The sequence below is a fragment of the Rattus norvegicus genome, chromosome 4, assembly GCF_036323735.1.
Source record: "Rattus norvegicus strain BN/NHsdMcwi chromosome 4, GRCr8, whole genome shotgun sequence".
NCBI lineage: Eukaryota > Metazoa > Chordata > Mammalia > Rodentia > Muridae > Rattus > Rattus norvegicus.
Window position 1 is genome coordinate 59,956,906 of NC_086022.1, and position 22,660 is coordinate 59,979,565.

General features: G+C 44.1%; 1 protein-coding gene across 1 annotated transcript; it reads right to left on the reverse strand.

Annotated features, from left to right (window-relative positions):
* Window positions 1–496: 496 nt before the first annotated feature.
* On the reverse strand, window positions 497–22,431 carry Zc3hc1 (zinc finger, C3HC-type containing 1). Its single transcript, NM_001127293.1, has 10 exons — window positions 22,260–22,431; window positions 20,190–20,301; window positions 15,812–15,962; window positions 15,235–15,318; window positions 9,000–9,127; window positions 7,881–8,035; window positions 6,446–6,686; window positions 5,937–6,149; window positions 3,579–3,785; window positions 497–854 (listed from the first exon to the last, which is right to left on the reverse strand). Exons 1-10 carry the CDS (start codon window positions 22,403–22,405, stop codon window positions 786–788), a joined length of 1,506 nt encoding a protein of 501 aa, NP_001120765.1. The 5' UTR covers window positions 22,406–22,431; the 3' UTR covers window positions 497–785.
* Between the last annotated feature and the right edge of the window lie 229 nt (window positions 22,432–22,660).

Here is a 22,660-nt window from a genome sequence, read left to right on the forward strand (position 1 = left end):
TTAAAGTCCCAGTAATTCTCCTGCCTTAGCCTCCAGGTAGTGGAGAACAGGTGTGAGCCACTATGTTGCCTTAACTTCCAATTTTACTCTTCCTTTGAGGGTAGACAAATCATATGAGAATTGCATCTGGAACAACTAGAAATCTGGGCTCAGGGCATGCTGGGACTTACACCCAGAACTGGCCATGCCAAACACATGTTTAACCATCAAGCCTTTCCTCCAGGCCCCTAATAACAAATTTTGAATACAGACTAGTTAAGCAATATTTAGGGATTAATTTTGCTGGACATAACTGTACTAAAGAAGTCACATTTCTTAGTGATATCGACTGAGGCAAAGTATGGATGGAATATTACTATTGCAAGACTTTTCTCTTGGGGATTCTAAGCAATAACTGTCCTGCTTTCTGAGTAAGGTCCAAGGCCAACCACAGCTCAGTTTTATGAAAACTGCCCCCGGGGAACCGGGAGGGAGAAATCAATTCTCTAGCAGCAGAACCTTAGCAAACACTTTATTAACAAATACTGTCACACTCCTGAGCCTCACGCTCAGAACACTGCCTGAACCAAACCCTCAAGTCTTGTGGCTGGTTCATAGCCCTGCAGTCCCGACAGAACTGGGCCTGCTGTATCTTACCCTGTCCACATCCCACATGGCAATTGGGTCCCCTCTTTGCCATGCAGATGGCAGGCCTTTGCGCTTGCAATTCAACCAGAATGAAGAAAAGCAGCGTCAGCTGACTGTTTTTCAAAAAGTCGCCCTCAACAGTTCTGTCTGCAGCATTTTCAGGATGAGCATAAAGACTCCCACTGCCGGAATATTCGGAACACTTTCCTTGATTTTTCAGAGAGACTCTGTAGATAGAAAAGCTTATTATTAGAATTACATTCTTCCATAGAGACGAAAGATAGGTATGGCTGTAGGCCTGCCTTGGTATCTGTGATTGAATAAGAATTCATTTTATGGGGCTGGGGATTTAGCTCAGTGGTAGAGCGCTTACCTAGGAAGCACAAGGCCCTGGGTTCGGTCCCCAGCTCCGAAAAAAAGAACCAAAAAAAGAACTCATTTTATGGAGTTGGGGATTTAGCTCAGTGGTAGAGCACTTGCCTAGCAAGCGCAAGGCCCTGGGTTCAGTCCTCAGCTCCAAAAGAAACAAAACAAACAAACAAACAAACAAACAAAAAACCACTCATTTTATGTCATGCTACATTGTACATAATGCACAGCTTAAGTCAAACAAATCAAGAAGCCTGTGTTCAATGGCCAGATCACTGCCAACACTCTGAGCTTCCCTCGTACTGTCCTCATCTTTGTGACAAGGGCACTCCTGACCCACGCTGAGTCCAGCACATGCTGTGCTCTGGCTTTTACCCAGGATGTTTATTGGACCTATCTATCTGAAACAGAGTTTCACTATGTAGTTCTGGCTGTCCTGGAATTCAGTACGTAGATCAGGCTGACCTTGAACTCACAGAAATACTCTTGTCTCGGCCTCTCAATCATTAGGATTAAAGGTATGTGTCACTATTCAAAATTACATTTATTTACTGTGTATGCAGGCATGTACATGCCAGGATATGTGTGAAAGTCAAAAGATGACTTGCAGGAGGTGCTTCTCTCGTCTATCCTGTGGGTATCGGGATCAAACTCTGGTCATCAGGCTTGGTGGGAAGAACCTTTACCAGTCTTGTTTCCCCTTTTAATACCTTTTTTTAGGGGTTGGGGATTTAGCTCAGTGGTAGAGCGCTTGCCTAGGAAGCGCAAGGCCCTGGGTTCGGTCCCCAGCTCCGGAAAACAAAAAAACAAAAAAACAAAAAAAAAACTTTTTTTTTTTCTTTTTAAAGCAAAACAGGGGCTGGAGAGATGACTCAGTAGTTAAGAGCATTTAACTGCTCTTCCAGAGGACCCAAGTTTGGTCTGTGACACACACATCAGGTGGCTTACAACCATCTAGCTCCAGCATTCATGTGTACATGCATGCATGCACACGCACACATACACAGAGAAGAGAGCGCACCCTATGTATACTTAAAAATAAACCTTTAAAACAAAACAAACCACGTGGGGCTAAAGAGCTGGCTAAGATCACTTGTCACTCTTGCAGAGAAACTGGAATCAATTTTTAGCATCCACACGGTGGTCACAACCATCTGTAACCTAGGCATTCACACAGTACATTTAGCCCTGAGTGTCCTGGCATTCAATATGTAGACCACACTGGCCTCTGACTCTCAGAGACCAGTCTGCCTTAGCTCCTAGAGTGCTAGGATTACAGGTGCATGCTACCATGACCGAACAACCAATCAACCTAGTCAAAAGATCCCTTCCTGAATTTGTGGACAGAGAGATTTAATTTACTGTGGATGGTTTGCATGGTGGATCAACTCTCTGTCTTTATGTACCTTATTATATCCCATACCCCGATTTTGTTGTTGTTTTGGAGACTGGGTCTCCTATATGGGCCAGGCTGGCCTCTGGTTTATGATCCTTCTGCTAAGTCTACTGAGTGCTGGCACAAGTGTGCACCATTGTATCTACCTAAACATTGAACACTGATGTATCAATGCATTTATGGATTTATTTACTGTGTACACAAATACCAATGTAGGTATGTGGAGAACTTCCTGGAGTCGGTCCTCTCCTTCCTGGCTTGGGCCCTGGGTACTGAACTCAGGTCCTCAGGTTTAGCAGCAAGCTCTCTTACTGAGCCATCAAGCTAGCCCCTGACCTAAATATGTTTAAATGAATAAATGAATGAATGAAAGAAAGAATGGCTTTGGAAACCTTTCCTCTACTTATTTATTAAGGGTACTAATGATATCTTTGATGGGCTTCTGGTATAATTATAGCTCCCTCTGGTGGAAATCCTGTAACCCGACCACCATGAATTTGGGAAGCCTGACAGGAAAGTATCTTCTGTCTGCTTTAGTCTGTGAAAAGCATAAGGGTCAGAAAGGCTACATTTATGCCAGGCTATGGGGCACATATAGAGCTGAACCTGGAAAGGAACACAAAGCCAGTTCTCTGGATTCCTTTGTCTACCCTCTTGCCTTTATTCTCATTTTCCCAGATGGCTCTGATGGCTCTGCATTTCCTCAGGTCTGTAATGGCGGCCATCCTGAGTGGGATGGCTAACGCTAGTCAGAGCACATACCAGGCTGCAGAAGAGTGAAGAGACATGAAGACTTGGGGTATAAAGGCACAGTGTGGTATAAGGAGACAGAGCTCCCAACAGCTAAGTTAGCTGGCCAGGTTCCAAACACAAGTGATGGAGTCTGACAGAGAGCAGCTGTCCTGCAGCACAGGGCCGGGCAGCTGCCCATTCACCCATGTCTGCTTCTGTATTCCCTCCCTACTCGAAGTCATTTCAGTTGGAGGAACAGAGAATTTACTAGGATGTCATGGAATACCATATGCTGAGCAGGTCACAAAGACCGAATCACTTCTGTGTTTTACTCCTGAGACCAGAAGGAGCCTAACACGACGTAAGAGCTGAAAACAGGCAGGCACTAACTACAGGGCTAACCAGCCTCACAGAACACAAGTGCTGTGCACACGCTGGGCATCGGCCATCTCACCATGGAGTCGGTCTCAGCTGGCTGGTTAGAATGCTTGTGGGCCAGCAGGATGGCCATCACTGCCTTCCAGCCTGGCTCTGCTGGGGTACAGGCTTCCACTTCCGTTTTCCCATTCTCCTTGGTTTCTTTGACCAGTGTGATATTCACCCAAGGGCACCAATCTCTATGCTGAGAGGTGGGATCAAAGAAGCTTCTTGGAGAGGTGTCCTGAGGGAGGAGGAAGAAAAAGCACAGTGTTATTCAAGGACAGATGCTAGGTCTGGGGAGAGGCACTGTAGCTATTCAAGCCTAGAGTCACACAGCTGCCCACGCTTGTAGCTCTTTCTTCATTATCTTATTTTTGTTATTTTGATGTAAAATCATGGTATGTAGCCAAGGCTGGTCACCTTTCTGCCTCAGGTTCCCAAGCAACTCTAACATTTTCCTCTCAGTCTCTAGCCCTGCCCCCTTATGATGAGATAGGATCAGGGTCTGTGTGCAGCCCAGGCTGGCCTTGAATTTGCCTCAGCCTCTGGATTGGAGCTGTGTCCTTACTAGCTATTCCAATGTTCTGAAAGCACCGGGACAGCACAGAAAACAACCCTGAGAAAACTTCAGCAGAACAAATCAGAGTATAAGCAGAGTGGAGACAGCGTGAGCGGGAGCATCTGTGCGGCTGCAGACAGACAGAACAGATACCTAGAATATATAAAGAACTGCAAGAAAGAAACACCAAACACCTAAGCCAAAGCTTCCAATCAATAAATGGGCCAGACAGTTCTCAAAAAAAGAGCCAACAAGTATTTTGTAAAGTGTTCAACATCTTTAGCCAGCAGGGAAATGCAAATCAGAACTACCCATTCAGAACAGCTAACACCAAGAAAACAAACATCAAACCTGACAGCGGTAGGGCAGCCATTAATCCCAGCACTCAGGAGGCAAAGGCAGGAGGATCTCTTTGAGTTTAAGGCCAGGCAAGGCTACATAGAGAAACCCCATCTCAAAAAAAAAACCATCAAGACTGTCTTTCTGGGTTGGGGATTTAGCTCAGTGGTAGAGCGCTTGCCTAGCAAGCGCAAGGCCCTGGGTTCTGTCCTCAGATCCAGGAAAAAAAAAAAAAAAAAAAGAAAAAAGAAAAAGAGAAATTTATGGGCTGGAGAGATGGCTCAGCAGTTAAGAGCACCCGACTACTCTTCTAGAGGTCCTGAATTCAATTCCCAGCAACCACATGGTGGCTCACAACCATCTGTAAAGATATCTGATGCCCTCTTCTGGTGTATCTGAAGACAGCTACAGTGTACTTATATATAATAAATGAATAAATCTTAAAAAAAAAAAAAAAAAACAGGAAACAAGGACAATCAAAACCAAACCAGGGGTTGGGGATTTAGCTCAGTGGTAGAGCGCTTGCCTAGCAAACGCCCTGGGTTCAGTCCCCAGCTCCAGAAAAAGAAAAAAAAAAAAAAAACAAACCAAACCAAAATACAAACAACCAAATAAAACCCCTGTGAAACACAGATACAAAGGAGTACACAGCCTGGTAAGGTGGGGACTATAGTGGAGGGCAAGAGGATGCCTGAGGAGAGGGAACAAGTCGGAAATGCCACATGAAACCCATAACCTTGTATGTTAATCTAAAAAACCTAAACCAATGACATCATCAACAAAACCCTAAACCTGCTGGTTGTGGTGGTACAGGTCTTTAATCCCAGCACTCAGAAAACAGAGGAAGGCATATCTTTGTGAGTTTGAGGACAGCCTGGTCTACATAGGCACCTTGTCTCAAATATTAAGAATGAACAAAAACACAAAACAAATTACCTACTAGATGTGATAGGTCAAGCTTATAATCCCAGTGCGGAGATTGAGGGGGCTGGCGTAAACTGTATATTTAAGCCTGGAATATACAGTGAGGGCAACCTGAGCTATATGAGGCCTGGTACAGAGGAAGGGAGGGAGAATCCAGAAAGCCTGTATCAGATCAGTGTCCTACTGCATTGCTGTCTTCCTAGTCCAAGTATCTATGACTTTTCCAGACACCACTCCAAACCTTTTCCTTGCTCCCCAGCTGTCTCTCCTAAACATTGTGTGCTTTCATGTGTATGTAGTGTGCGGGAATGCGCTTCAGGCTTTGCAGCACTTATACCCACTGAGCTATTGCCAGCTGGCTTTTTGTTTGAGACAAGATCCTTCCTGTGTCACACAATCTAGTGGAGGCTGGCCACTCGTGATCCTGCCTCTCAAGTGTTGGGATTACAGGTAATGAAATATGTCCCATCTTTAAACTTGCTAAGTCCACTTTTGGCCAGAACCCTGGGAGGGGTCTGTGCCTGCTTTTCCCGATACACATAAAGTCACCCCTGCTAAACGGAGCCTCACCGAGCTGCTGGAAGAACAAAGGCGAGGTCGCTTAGCTCTCCGGTGAGGGCTCGAGGGAACTTCTAAGCCAGCAGAATCTCCGGTTCCCATGCTTCGGGTCACTGGGCGGCTCCTGGTGGTAGGACTGGCTGCCTCTAGCTCAGGCCGGTCAACAGGACTGGAAGACTCCCAACTCCGGGTTCGGGAAACAATCGGACCAGGACTTTTTTCAGACTGAAGGAAAAGAAAAGCAATGGAACTATATGAATGATGTTAACGGTTTTAGCCCAAGTATTCCTAGCATGTGAAACATAGTATTTTAGAATTTGTAATACAAATTTAGAATCTCAACTGCCAACAAACTAAGATCTTCAAGGAATATTGTAGTTCTATATTTAGCTTCCATAACAAATTTAGCGTCTCCATCTGTGAAGGGAAACGTGATAGCGTAGTCTTACTGACAGGGTTAAAGCAAAACCTATTGCCAATCTCCAACCTGCTGTTACGCTGGCACCTGAAGAAGCTAATACCTGCTCAGAGCTTGGAGAAACGGCGGCATCTTGGCTTCGGGTCATCATCCGCCTAGGAGATTCTGGCACCAGAGGGAAGTGCTCAGGCCGACCCTCCGCACCTGGAATGGGGGAGCTTGTCAAACCAAGGGAAGCCTCCAGATCTGTCATGGACGATTCCATCTGCTGAAAGCCCCAGAGACCGACCTTCCTCATACACTGGTAACACGTTATCAGGGAGAGCTGTGTAGGCTCCAATGAACTAGGAAGGAAAGGGAAAAAAAAAACAGGTATTTCCAGAGGTGACATTTCCAGGTCACTACGTGTAGTAACTGTTTTATCTCAGCAGGTAGTCTCTGCAGTCAGCCAGAGGGCTAGAACCATGGGCTTTCAGAGCCCTCATTGAGTACTCTGAGTACCTAGCCTTCCCTCACTCCCATGTTACTTTCTCAAAGAGGTCCAAGCATCCTGGTATGTTCTTGCTGGAAAGGACGCTGTGAAGTATGTTTTATAAGCTCCTGGTCCTTTTGAATCTCTTTTCTCAATCTAGCAAAGAAAGCACATTTATTTACTTATTTTGTTTGTATGAAATAGTTTCACTCGGTAGCCTAGGAGGACCTCAAATTCATGAGAAATCCTCCCAAGTGCTGTGATTACAGGGATGGCACGCCCTCCCCCACAATCCAGCAATAAGAAAGACTTTTTAAAGTAAATGGTATGTGTGCAGGCGAGGGCCTGTGAAGACAAAAGTTAAGGCCACTTGTTTGGATTTCAGCACTCACATTGGGAAGCCCTCTTTTGGTCTTCGAGGGCACCTGCACATATTGGCACACACTCACAGACACAGCCAAGAAGACGGCTCAGCACTAAAGGTACTTGCCATCAAGCTTAACTGACAGCCTGAGTACAATCCCCAGAACCCTTGTGGTAGAAGGGGAGAACTGACTCTGCCAAGTATCCTGACCGTCTGTTCACTCACGCCACTGCGTAGGCATGGGTATGCCTGCCCCCACCACGCACATCATAAATGGAAAAAGGAAACCTTTCAAGAAAATCAAGACTGGCTCTGACAGTCTTCTTCCTCAGAAAGTCAACACTAAGTTAAAGTGGAATGGGAATGGCAACATGGGGCCAGGCCACCAGCTGATGTCTCCTCTGGGGAATTTTATCAATTAAGCTTAGTTTTCCTTATTTCTAAGAATAGGGTGTTATTTTCCCTTCCTTTTAGAAAGAGCCGCACTGTTTATGGGAACATGAGTTGTCAGTTGGGAGAAGGAAAATGCAGCTGTGAACAACAGGAATGCCTTTAGTGTTTATTCTGGTTTGTTACTGATTCTTATCCACTCTTCTATCCCTCCCCCACTCCAAATTCTCTGTTTTCTCATAGGACACAGGTGGTTTATAAATAGTGACAGTGACTGTATCAGGTTCATGTCCCTGGGTAACACTCACTAACCTACATGCCCAGCCACACAGAGAGAGAACACAGGCGGTGGCGTGGACTTGGATGTCTGAGCCTAATTTGCTTGTAGTCTTTCTGTCATCGATTTGGAAATCGAGCTCATCTTCCACCAGGTGCAGCAGAGCACTGAGCTTGTCTTCTGTCAAGCACTGCAAAGGAACCATGGTTAAAAACCAACTCCAAGTTCTAGCCTCCACAGGAAAAAAACACAATAACACACCTAGACTAGGGAACCCTGGATTGAGAGGCAACATCTTCATGGGAAAGACATATTCTAGGGCAGGGCTAAGTGTCACACTGAACTGCTGACTGAAAACGGAGCAGTCTTCCTTCTAAGCATTAGACAGTTCTTAGACTGCCAACTGTAGATCTGATCTGAAACTTGTGACCTTCAAACCCAAACAATGAAAAGACTATTTATGTCTCGACCTAACAATGAATTTACTTTTGATGGAACAAACTTGACAGCATTAATTTTTGGCCTGTGGATAATAGGGCATTATGAGTACTGGGGGTGGGGGAGGAGGCTCTGCCTTGTAAAGGTCAGGCTGACACTTTTAAGAACAAACAGAGGTGAACTGCCTGTGCTAGAAGCTCTAACAGTGTCAACTTACTGCCTACAACACAGTGTATCTTCACAAAAGACTCACGGGCTGGCAAAATGACAGTCAATATTCAACCTCAGAGAGGAAATAGACACAACTACATTTCTATTCATCAAAGGAGAATTTCTTGTCCTGTCACAGCTGAAATACAATGAGCAGTTTGAGTTTCTAGGGCCAGATGTGGGGGCACAGGCCTTTAACCCCAGAACCCCACAAGTAGAGGAAGGAGAATCTCTGAATTTCAGGGCAACCTGGTTCATAAGGAAGGCCTAGGTCAGCCAGAGCTAAACAGAGAGACCGGCTTACAAAGCTTACTTAAAGATCCCTATCTAATTGTTTACATAGAAATCATGTACTCACACCTTCCACTACTGCCTTTCTGGGAGAAAGGGAGAGAGAAGTAGTTCTCGTCATAATGCTCTGCATCCTCTTGTCAGTCAAACGCAGGATTGTGTACAAAAGCTGGTGACTACGGGAGGCCACTGCAACCTAGCCAAGAAACACTCACCATAGTTGTCAAGTCCTCTGGCCTCAGGGAAGGAAGCTGGAGGTCCAAATGGCAAAGGCTTTGAAACCGGTCCAGGAACTCACTGACAAGAACAGCAGGCTCACTCAATGGCAACATCCCAAATCTATCTGTGGGAAAAATAAACTGGGAGTTAGATGGGAGGAAGAAATAAAGAACATGAATAAGCAAGTAGAGATATGTAAAACAGATAGTTGATGATGTTAAGAAACCATTGTTTTACATATGAACTCACAGAAGAAGCGTACACAAAGTCTTACTCCTAACCAAGAAGCTACATGCAACTGATACCTGCTGGGAAAGGAAAGGAAGATGAGGGAAGGAGTCTCTCAACAACGCAGAGTGTGAGGCATCGGGAACACTGAAGAAGCAAGACTGTCTAGCAGTAGGTGTCAAGAGTGTAATCGCAGAGAAACCATGTCTTAGGGGGAAGGTGAAGAAGGGTGTAGCTCTCCCCTCATAGGCAAAGGCCTGGTTTCCATTCCAGTCTTACTGTGGGAGAAACGATGGGCTACACCGATGATTATTGAAGTTGTTGACAGTTGAACAGCATTTAATTACGAACTTTTGGTGCTTCTGTGTATGTATGAAAGAGTTACTTTAAGAAAAGTCAGAGGAAGAATTAAAACAAACACTGAAGTGTTGATTTACCAGACAGAAACTAAAGAAACAGTATCTTGTAACAATTGTAAGTTGTAGATAGTTCACTGTGAGTTGTTGAGGTAGAAGGTAAATTCCTATTGCTGAAGACACCATACACTTCAGACACAGGACCCAGAGAGACAAGCTACATCTGACTTGAAAGTCTCCCCCTTGAATGTGCCACACAAGCTTCCAAAGGAAGGAAGCAACCACCAGTCCTACTCAGCTGTGACCTTAAGAGTAGAGCAGCAGCACACAGCCTGGTGAACCACCACCAGCTCTCTAACTGTTCTCACAGCCTGCTCAACAAGAAGGAAATCACACTGGGTACTAGACACCTAGCCAAAGACCCAGGGCTGGTGAAATCATGAATCTGGGAGGGGAATTAATTGACAACAGTCAATTAATAGAACTGCCACAATACCTACGTTCTCACTACTTGTCTTCATTCCCACAGAAAAGTGTAGTTCTCACCCTTCCTCAAGGAAACCCTCTGCAACAGACAGAAAACCACAATCTATCGAAGTGCAGAGTTGTAGAGCCCATTCCTAACTGATACATCTACAACATGCTTCCTAGGCTCAGAAATCACTTCTGAAGAGGGAAAAGAAGACTGCAAAAGACAGAAGAATAGAAATTTACTGTAGGATTGTGTCTCCTAGAAACCTCAGAGAAGGTACAGCCATAAGTTTCACCAACATGGCTGCCTAAACAAGACCTGAAGAAGGGTGACACCAACAGACATGCTAACACAGGGGGATAGATCAGGAAGCCTCAGCCCTACACAAAGAACTAACCACAGGCAACTAAGGAGTGCTGAGGATGGAGAAAGGCTTTCCCAGGGTAGAGCACAGGAACTGGTTACACAGTAGCACATGGTCAGCCCTGAAAGCATAGATATAAAGTAACATTACACAGACTGAGCAGGCTGCTTATATACTTAGCAATACATACATGCATGCATGTACAACAAGTAGAGAAAAAGAGGCCATGAATTTGAGAGAGAAGGAGGGAACATGGGAAGAGTGGGAGGGAGGAATGGGAAAGCAGCAAATGTTAGCCCCCGCTGTGCCAGCATGAGGCCATGTAAAAATCCAGGTATGGGGCTGGAGCTTGCAGGGACCTGAGTTTTGTTCCCAGAACTCACACAGTGGCTCATAACTGTCTGTAACTCCAGTTCCACGGGATCCAATGGACTCTTTTGGCCTCTTTGGGCACTAGGTACATGCATGGTAAACAGGTATGCATGCAGGCAAAACAACCATACAGATAAAATCTACAAGTAATTAACAAAAAATTAAAAAGAAAAAATAAAAATACAAGCTGGGCAGAGAGATGTACATTTGTAATCTGAGTGCTCCAGAGGCTGAGGAAGGAGGACCAGCTCAAGTTCGGAGATAGTCTGAGTACATGGATGTTCAAGGACAACGCAACAACAACAAAGTAATGATACAGGCAGCAGAGATGTGCACCTGCAATCCCTGGACTTGCACTGGGTCAAGTTCAACACAGCCTTGTCCACACAGTATGCTCTAGGCCAACGAGTCAGAACTAAACATCAAGACTGTCTTTCGGGGTTGGGGATTTAGCTCAGTGGTAGAGCGCTTGCCTAGCAAGCACAAGGCCCTGGGTTCCGTCCTCAGATCCAGGAAAAAAAAAAAAAAAAAAAGAAAAGAAAAAGAGAAATTTATGGGCTGGAGAGATAGATGGCTCAGCGGTTAAGAGCACCTGACTGCTCTTCCAGAGGTCCTGAGTTCAATTCCCAGCAACCACATGGTGGCTCACAACCATCTGTAAAGATATCTGATGCCCTCTTCTGGTGTCTGAAGACAGCTACAGTGTACTTATATATAATAAATGAAAAAAAAAAAAAAAAAAAAAAGACTGTCTTTCACAGACCAAAACCAAGCAGTGGGCATTTTAGTTACTTCACAGTGCCTTGCTCTCTTGTAGGGAATTCAGTAAGTTATTTTTCAAAATGAAACACAGAAAAATATTTCTAAGGCCGTGTTTGAAACAGATCTTCATAGTTCAGCTGGCCTCAAACGTACAACAATCTTCTTGTGCCCACGAATGCCCACATTTAGGAAATGAGATATTACATAAAAAAGATGAAGAAAGAAAAGGTCCTCCTAATCTGGTGATTAATTAAAAAGCAGGGCACCAAGTTTTACAATGAGCTTAAACATGCTTTAAAATTAATCTATTTGTATATTGGGCCCGTGTCTATCTTCAAAATATTCAGCCCTAGTAAATTTGTAACTGTCACTTAAAATGTTTAAAGGGATTTAATTAGTAATAAATATCAGAGAAATTACTATAAAAACTACAACAATCAGCCAGTTCATGGTGGCACACGTCAGCAATCTCAGTACTCATAAAGGGTAGGAAGATTAGGAGTCAAAGCCATCCTTAGCTGCATGGAGAGCTTAAGGCCTACCTAGACTATGAGATTCTAGTTCAAGAACCAAAACAATAGGGGCTGGGGATTTAGCTCAGTGGTAGAGCGCTTACCTAGGAAGCGCAAGGCCCTGGGTTCGGTCCCCAGCTCCGAAAAAAAGAACCAAAAAAAAAAAAAAAAAGAACCAAAAAAAAAAAAAAAAAAAAAAAAAAGAACCAAAACAATAAATCTCAACAAATAAGTATAGGTATTCTGTTTTCTGATAAAAGTTACCTGAGTATTAAAAGCAAAACTAACAGATACCACTGAAAGCTGTATCTGAGATGGTTGGAGAAAGAATAAGGACAAAGTTGGTAATGATAAGAAAAAACATCTAGAGCTGGAGAGATGGCTCAGTGGTTAAGAGCACAGACTGCTCTTCCAGAGGTCCTGAGTTCAATTCCCAGCAACCACATGGTGGCTCACAACCTTCTGTAATGGGATGCCCTCTTCTGGTGTGTCTGAAGACAGTTACAGTATACTTATATATAATAAATAAATCTTAAAAAAAAAAAGAAAAAGAAAAAACATCTAAAGGTATGTATGCTAGTTCATTCCTGTAATTCAAGCATTTGGGGCATTCGTTATAGCAGAGATTACCAAGAAGTCAAGGCCATAATAGCTACACAGTAAACAATCTAAGCTACAAAAAAGACCCTGCTTCAAAAAAACATAACAAAACCACAATGTAGCTGGGTGTAGTGAGTGGCACATGCCTTTAATTCTAGCACTCAGAAGGCAGAGGCAGAAGGATCTCTGTAGTTCAAGGCCAGCCTGGTCTACAGAGTGAGTTCTAAGATAGCCAGAGCTACACAGTAAGATCCTGTCTTGAAAAATCCAAACCGGGGTTGGGGATTTAGCTCAGTGGTAGAGCGCTTGCCTAGGAAGCGCAAGGCCCTGGGTTCAGTCCCCAGCTCCAAAAAAGAACCGAAAAATCCAAACCAACCAACCAACCAGCCAAACAAACAAATCAAGGGAGTGGTTATGGCTGGAAAGATGGCTTAGTAGTAAAGAATGCTCATCGATCTTGCAGAGGACCAGGGTTTGGCTCCCAGTACTCACATGATGGGGTCACAGTTGTCTGTAACTTCAGTTTCAAGGGATCTGGTGCCTATTCTGATCTCCCAGGGCTCTTGCACACATGTAGTATGCCTATATGCACTTAGGTGTGCACACATAAAACAAAATAAACAACAACCAAAAGGGGAGGAAGGGAGGGAGGGAGGGAGGGAGGGAGGGAGGGAGGGAGGGAGGGAGGGAGGGAGAAGAAAACAGTAGCCAGATGTGGTAACATGTCTTTCCAAAAGAAGTATTTTAAAGTTGTATGTGTTTTACTTTTATGTATATGAGTATTTTGCCTGCATGTCTGTTATGTTCACCACATGCATGCCTGGTACCTATGGAAGTCAGAAGAGGAAGCAAGGGCTTCTGGAACTTGGGTCACAGATGGTTGTGAGCCACCATGTGAATGCTAGAAGCCAAGCCCAGATCCTCTGTAAGAGGAACAAGTGCTCTTAACCACTGAACCATCGCTCCAGCTCTGTCCTGGTACTTGCCTTTAATAACAACTCTTGTGAGGTAGAGAGATGTAGATTGATCTCAGAGATCAGAGTTCAAGACCAGCTTGATCTACACCCAGCCTAGCTAGGGTGACAATGTGAGATCCTGTCTGAAAGAACAAAAAAAAGGGCTCAGTGGCTAAGAGCCCAGGCTGAATGAAACCAGGTCACTGATAGCAGACAACCGTCTGAGGGCACTGAATGCACAGGTGTATAGACACACATGCAGGCAACACTCATACATGTAAATAACTCATAGGAATTTTTTAAAAAAGAAAAGCATAGAAGATTTTAAAACAACATCCAGATTTCCGGCAGTAACAACTGGATGGGAAGTCAAGGCAGACCTTAAGTATTAGATAGTTAGGCTTTGCACTGCTGAGTGCAAGGACCTCTTCTAACATTAAGCAGAGATGCTCAGGAAGGAGTTGGAAATGAGACCTCAAAGAGGTCAAGATAGGCGTTAGAAGTTCTTCCAGGAAGAATCCACTGTGAATGGATGGAGAAAAGAGAACATATAGTGACAAGAGCCTAGTGACTGGCCGTGGTAACCTCAAGTCCACACAGGACTGAGCTGTGCTGTATTATACAGGGGAAAGGAAACCAGGTTAGAGATGCAAATCCCTACCTTACAGTCATGTTCAACTTCACCATGGGAGAGAAATCTAGTCCCTTCCGATAGGTTTTGTTGGTCATGGAATATTCCTAGCCACAGTGACCTTAGAATCAGCTTGAGCCATCCTACCAAAACAAAACCGTACAGTGTACGGACCAGTAGTCACGACATACGTGAACACCAGCACTGTTCGGAAACCTTGGGTCTGGAGGTTTGTACCTGGACTTGGAGAGATTCCCCACCAGAGGGCTCTGCGGCTAAATCTGTTTACTCAGTGGAGATGTGCCAGCAGAAGAGAATGCTTAAACATTGCTGCTGAGGACCAGGGAGAGGGTTCAGTGAGGAAAGACATGCCTACCAAATGATCTTGGGTTCAATCCCTGGCCCGCATGGAGGGAAGGTGAGAAAAGCCTTCTCTAGGTTTATCCTCTCAGTATGTGTTCAAGTACACACACACACACACACACACACACACACACACACACACACACAACACACACACTCACACACAACACACACACACAACACACACTCACACACAACACACAACACACACACACAACACACACACAACACACACACGCACACACCACACACTCACATACACCACACACACACACAACACACACTCACACACACCACACACTCACACACAACACACCACACACACACACACACAGCCCCCCCCCCCAAAGAGCTGGTGGGACAAATGCATCTTGAAAAATTAATAAATGCAAGTCTTGAAAAGCACAAAAAGAACAACACAACTTCAATGATTTGGTGTTTACAAGTGGACACTATTAAAACACGATGAGCCTGGGGTTGGGGATTTAGCTCAGTGGTAGAGCGCTTGCCTAGGAAGCGCAAGGCCCTGGGTTCAGTCCCCAGCTGGGGGAGGGGGGGGGCGCGACACACGATGAGCCAGGAGAAATGGCAAATGGGAATCCTTAGAACGTGTACCTGGAGAGGGGCTGTCTGGCCAAAAACAGAACTTCTCATGGGCACTGCACAAGGATTTCTTGAGCTCAGCACATCGCTCCTTATCTGAAAGCATAAGAGGCAGTGGTTATTAGACACTATGCAGACTCCAAAGTAAAAACAAGAGTCTTTTAGAGACCAAACCTAACTGCACATAATTTAAATAATTAGAATACCCCAAAATATATGAAAATAGGCCGGTTGTGGTGGCATACACCTTTAATCCTAGCACTCAGAGAAACACTGTCTACAAACAAAGATCCTTTGTTAGTACAAAGAAGGTATGCTGTGCAACTGGGAAGGTGTGATTTCCAAGTCTCGGGCCTTCAGAATGCGCTCTTTGCTCTCAAGTCTGCATACTGCTATCAATCTAGAACACACAGAGAACAACCGAGGCCACAGGGGAGGACCACCCCAACTTCACCACGTCACACATAAAACAGCACATTATTTGCTGAGACAGACAGCCAGTCCAGCACCCTGCACATAGTAGGCAAGTGCTCTGCCACGGGCTATGTCACCAGCCCAGTGCACCTTGGAATGCAGACTTTATACTTACATCTGCCAAAGTCAAAAGTGGGCTGCAAACTGGCACAGAGGAAAGCTTGGCAGCTGGAGCACTTGAGCATGTCACATTCAACTGTAACCCAACCGTATTTTGCGCAGATAAGTGGAGACAGCTCAGGGGGCTTCCCTGCCCATTTCAAAGAGTATTCATGTTAAGGAAAACCATGTACATGAAAACCAAGCACAGTTAAAACTTGAACATTCTTAACCAATATAGGAATACACTCATTAAAAGCAGACAGTAAAGAATTTGTTTTTCGGGTTTGGGGATTTAGCTCAGTGGTAGAGCACTTGCCTAGCAAGCGCAAGACCCTGGGTTCGGTCCCCAGCTCCGAAAAAAAAGAAAAGAAAAAAAAAAAAAGAATTTGTTTTTCTTTGTATGTATTATAGATATGCATGTGTTTGCATGTATAGGGGCACAAATGTATGTAGAAGCCTGAGGTTGACGTCTGCCGTCTTCCTCAATTGCTGCCCAATTGAGGAAGAAGTGTCTTTTTGAAGCTGGAGTTTACCATTTTAGCTAGTCTGGTCTCTCTTTCTGTGTATTGAGAACCCATCTTTTAAAAACGCAATGTAAAACTTCTTTTACTATTGACTGTGTGGCAGAATACAGACGCTGTCTACTTGTGTTTATCTGAAATACTAGGGATTGAGAGTGCTGGTGAGAGTCCTGGATCGGATGCGCCTAGGGAACAAAGGGCCATGAAGTCAAAGAGGCTGAGATGTTTTCACATTTGTCCCTGTTCTCCTAATTTGCCACATCCCCTTACTTTCTAAAACAGTGAAAAGAAAAGAATCTTAGCAACTCTCTGCCCCAGGCTTAATTATGATGGACTATATGTTAAATTGTACTTTCTAAGCACGTTGCTGAGACTTTTACAAGAGCAGAGTAGACAATCAGGTAATCCCTGTAGCCTGCTTTCTGGTACTGTGCCCTGAGGTGAATATGAGCTAGCTTGGCAACATTTTAATAATCACATTATGGTAAAAAGGGAGGGGCTATCTTCTGAGATTAAGTTACAAAAATGAGTCTGGGCCAGTGGGATGGTGCAGAGGGTAAAAGTATCTGTTGCTAAGACTAACTACCTGCTTACCCTGGGTCCCACAGGATGGGAGGAGAGAAGAGACTCCCAACTCCCACAAGCTGTCCTCTGGCTTCCAAACATACACCAAAGCGCACATGATAATAATAATAAATAAGTACTCATAATAAAAAGTTAAATTTTGGGGTTGGGTATTTGGCTCAGTGGTAGAGCACTTGCCTAGGAAGCGCAAGGCCCTGGGTTTGGTCCCCAGCTCCGATAAAAAGAACCAAAAAAAAAAAGTTAAACCCCAAAAGTTAAATTTAAAAAGAAGATTTAGGGGGCTGGAGAGATGGCTCGGAGGTTAAGGGCACTGACTGCTCTTCCAGAGGTCCTGAGTTCAATTCCCAGCAACCACATGGTGGCTCACAACCATCTGTAATGGGATCCGATGCCAGCTTCTGGTGTATCTGAAGACAGCTACAGTGTACTTATATATAATAAACAAATAAATAAAATCTTTTAAAAAAGAAAAAAGAAGATTTGGGGCTGGAGAGATGGTTCAGTGGTTAAGAACACTGACTGTTCTTCCTAGAGGCCCTCTTCTGACCTGCAGGCATACATGCAGGCAGAAAGCTGCATAATGTATACATAATAAATAAATAAATATTAAAAAAAATTTAATGCCAAACATGAAAATGCACAGCTTGAATACCAGTTCTTGGGAACCTGAGGCAATCTCTGAGCTTAGGGCCATCTTGGTCTACAGTATGAGTTCCAGGTTGGGGTTGGGGATTTAGCTCAGTGGTAGAGCGCTTGCCTAGCAAGCTCAAGGCCCTGGGTTCGGTCCCCAGCTTTGAAAAAAGAAAAAAAAAAAAAAAAAAAAGGAATGAGTTCCAGGACAGCCAGAGATACAACAGTGAGACCTTGTCTCAAAAACAAAACAAAGGGGTTGGGGATTTAGCTCAGCGGTAGAGTGCTTGCCTAGCGAGCGCAAGGCCCTGGGTTCGGTCCCCAGCTCCGAAAAAGAAATAAAAAAGAAACAAAAAAAACAAAACAAGAGCTTGCCTAGCGAGCGCAAGGCCCTGGGTTCGGTCCCCAGCCCCGAAGGAAAAAAAAAAAAAAAAAAAAGGAAAAAAAAAAAAACATTTAACAATAAATAGTCTGGCTTTCAAAGTGTTGTTTTACTTGATCATTGTGATGGAAGCCAGCTTCCAAGTTGTGGACTGCTCCAAAAGAACCCATGTAGTAAGGAACCAAGGCACCTGTAATCCCCACGTCAGGGAGGCAAAGGCAGGAAGATCATGATTTCAGGGCTATATAATGAATTCCATGTCAACTTGAGCTATATAGTTAAGACCCTGCCTAGAAAATTAAACAAACAAAACACACACACACACACACACACACACACACACACACACACACACACACACACACACAAACACACACTAGGCTGGAGAAATACTCAAGAGCCACAGGAGCACCTGTGGCTGCTTTTCTAGAGGACCCAAGTTTGGATCCCAGAACATATGTTTGGAGGCCTGTAACTCTGGCCCTAGGTCTGATACCTTCCTCTGGCCTCCTTGGGCATCCCCTAACCCCAAATGGCATATACAACAAGCAAATGCATAAATGAAAAAATAAAACAAACAACCACTACCAGCAACAACAAAAATAAAACAAAACAAAACTACTCTGTGTCTGGTTATATAATCCACAGAGTTTATGATAATAGTTCTTTAAAGCCACTGCATATTAGAGCAGTTTGCCATGCAATAATGACTAATATAAAAAAGGGATCAAGAGGGCTGGAGAGATGGCTCAGCGGTTAAGAGCACCTGACTACTCTTCCAGAGGTCCTGAGTTCAATTCCCAGCAACCACATGGTGGCTCACAACCATCTGTAAAGAGATTCGATGCCCTCTTCTGGTGTATCTGAAGACAGCTACAGTGTACTTATATATAATAAATGAATAAAAAAAAAAAAAAAAGGGATCAAGAAGTCAGGCAGTGGTGGTGCAGGCCTTTAATCCTAGCACGTGGGAGGTGTTCTAAGACAGCTGGGCCTACAGAGTGAGTTCCAGGTCAGTCAGAGCTAAAACAGAGAAACCCTGTCTGGTGGGGACATAGGAGGAGGAGAGGCAGGAGGCAGTGGGCGCTGTCACATACTTTCAATTACATCACACTTGTCCTGGCTCCTCTACCTGTTAGCAGATGTCTTGGGCAAACCATGTAACCTATCTGCTCTCTATAAAATGAATATAACAAGGCAGAGAACATAGCTCAGTATAAGGATATTAGCCTGGTATACATGAGGCAGTAGGTTCAATTCCTAGCACTGCCCTTCACCAAACCAAACTAAAAAAAAAAATGTGGCAGTAAAAATACTATTTTCACAGTCATTAAAGATCCAAGGTAAGCATACATGTGAAAACATACTATACACAAGCATTAGAGGTACCCCTTCTCTCAGGATTTAGTTTTTTTTCCTTCTGTAAAGAGGTCAGGGGATTGGGGATTTAGCTCAGTGGTAGACTGGGTTCGGTCCCCAGCTCTGAAAAAAAGAAAAAAGAAAAAAAAAAAAAAAAAAAAAAAAAAAAGAGGTCAGCTGGACATGGTGGGTCCCACCTATCATCCCAGCACTTGGGATCAAGGCAGGAGAACTGCAAGTCTGAAGTTGGTCTAGGGATGCAAGTTCCAGACCATTTCAAATCAAACCAATCCAAACCAAACCAAGCCAAGCCAGGTGGTGGCTGTGCACGCCTTTAATCCCAGCACTTGGAAGGTAGAGACATGTGGATCTCTGTGAGTTTAAGGCCCGTCTGGTCTACAGAGTGAGTTCTAGAATAGCCAAGGCTACATGGAGAAACCCTGTCTCAAAAAAACAAAACCAAAGAAAACAAAAAACCCAAACCCAGAAACAAACAAACAAACAAAAGATTTGATCTATCCCTCAACTGATACTTTGCAGAATATTATATAATGGTGCTAATTTCCAGAAAAAAGTTCTTACCGATACTAATTCTTTGGTTTAAAAGATCAGAGTAAAGAGGCTGGAGAGATGGCTCAACAGTTAAGAGCTCTGGCTACTCTTCCAGTTCAACTGCTAGCACTCACATGGTGGGTAAGTCAGCTGTAACTCATCCCAGTGGATCTGATGCTCTTTTTTGGACACTTTGGGCACTGCATGCACATGGTTCACAAATATACAGGCAAAACACCCACACATATAAAACAAAAGATCAGAGTAAGCAGTATCTATACTCTACCATACTGCTACAGTAGGCAGTGCCTCTATAGTAACAATTCTGCAGCAGGCAGAGACACACAAACTGAAAAGGATATAGAGAAGGTCTCCACTCTGTGAAAAAAGGCTTCTTTGCTTGTAGATTCCAGTGGAGGCTGTTCTGCTTGAGGCGACCCATCGACTGACTGGAATGTGGCAGATGTGTCCTTTCTGAAACCAAATAGGACTATTAGTGATCTCTGTACCATTCTTCTTAAATCTCCTGAGCCTAACTATTCCACACACATCACATATCAAACCTGAACTAGATTTTAAGTTTCTAAAGCTGTCCCTCTGCTTAATATATCCAACGACTTCACAATACTAAATAGGCTCTAAATTCTTCAATCTGGGAGTCCCAACTCTACAGTTTAGCCAGCCTCCTAGCTCATTCACAGTTCTCCAACAATATTTTGCATAACTTTAGTAAACACAAAGTACGGCCTTCAAGGGTTTAGGTATTGATTGATAATACAATTTAAACCACTTCAGCGAAATAATTCCTTTATTTATTTATTTATTTATTTATTTATGAGACAGAATCTCACTTTATATCCCAGGCTGGCCTGGAATTCTCAGCAATCCTCCTGTCTCAGCCTCTTTTTTTTTTTTTCCAGAGCTGGGGACCGAATCCAGGGCCTTGCGCTTCCTAGGCAAGCGCTCTACCACTGAGCTAAATCCCCAACCCTTTTTTTTTTTTTTCAAATAAGACTTATTTATAAGTATACTGTAGCTGTCTTCAGACACACCAGAAGAGGGCATCAGATCCCATTACAGATGGTTCTGAGCCACCATGTGGTTGCTGGGATTTGAACTCAGGACCTCTGGAAGAGCAGTCAGTGCTCTTAACCACTGAGCCATCTCTCTAGTCCCTGTCTCAGCTCCTTAAGTGTGGATAATATGCGTGTGTACATGTGTGTATGTACAATATATATGTGAATGCATGTGCCCATGCATGTGTATAGAAATCAGAGAAGAACTCTGTGGAGTCAGATCTTTTCTTCTACCTTTATGATGTTCAGGGTTTGACCTGAGGTCACCAGGCTTCCATGGCAAGCACCCTTACCCGATAAGCCATCCTGCTGGCCCATAAATCTAACTCTCAATAGGAGAAAGAATAGCTTACATATTGTTACATACACGGACCCTTGTTTCACACTATCTCAATTAGAAAATTTAAGTCATGGGCTGGAGAGATGGCTCAGCAGTTAAGGGGCACTGATTGCTCTTCCAGAGGTCCTGAGTTCAATTCCCAACACCCACATGGTGCCTCACAACCACCTGTAATGGGAACTGATGCCCTCTTCTGGTGTGCCCAAAGATAGCTATAGTGTACTCACATACATAAAACGAATAAAACAAATATTTGTGAATTTGCCACCAAGAGAAAAAAATTTATTCATATTAAGGCTGACTATATTTTGAAATAGTATCATGGTATTACTAATTCAAAATTATGATTGATTGTAGACATGCTACTAGACAATTTCTTTTTCTCCTCTCCCTCATCCCTACACCTCTCTCTGGCACAGGGCCTCAAATTAGCCTGGAACTTCAGATCCTCCACCTTCCAAGGTCTTAGCGTTGTATGATACCGCTACCAGTTGAATAAAGTGCTAGGGTTCAAATTTTGAGCTCAGTGCACGCTAGGCTAGCTATTTCCCAGCCCAGCATTAACTATTTAAGGAAGGAGTGAGGGAGGGAAACGGCATAATTCCACGTAACTTCATTTTACTATCTTGCTAACTAAATTTACTGTGTGATTGTTTCATTTACAATCCCATGTAATTTGCTTTACACACTTAGGACTGTTCTTCGGTAAAGGGGTTGCTAAGCTTCACTATACTGTGAGACCCCACGGCTTTAGAAGTCAGGTTTGCTCATTCAGCTAACAGTCTTCTCTCTCAAAAAAGGTTTATTTCAAAATTTCGCTAGTGATGCGGCGTCAGACACAACCGTAGGCTTCCGAAGCCAAACAATCAGAGAAGGCCAGCCTTTTTCCAGAGCTCAGGAAGAATTTAACCTCACCCACCAAGTCACGGACTGAAGTTACCCCCTGCGTTCCCCGCCCCCTGCTCCAGGCCGTTGTTCCCCAAGCTACTCCAGCGCCCACAGCCTGGACAACTCACGGTTCTGTGCCCCCCTCTTCCGGGACAATTCCTTCATCTATCAGCTGCCGAACTTTCTGGGGTGTCCCTTCAGGGGAACGAACGACTGCACCCCAAGTCTTTTCAATACCCGCGGCAAACAGCTGCCCCTCACAGGAAGCCGCCATCTTGGTCCGTTCCGGAGTTGTGTTCCCTCGCGTTGTGAGGCTCAGGAACTTACGTTCTGAGTTAAGTCCCGCCCCCCGGCCTATCAAAATAGTGACTGCGAGTCCCACCCTTTCCTGGTTATCTAAAAGAATTTAAGATTATATTGTTTAAAACTAAATGTAGATTATTTGCTTGTCCGATGAATTAGCATATTTAGATTAACAAAGAGTTTTCTTTTTTGATATATAGAGTTTTCTATGCAGTCCTGGAATTCA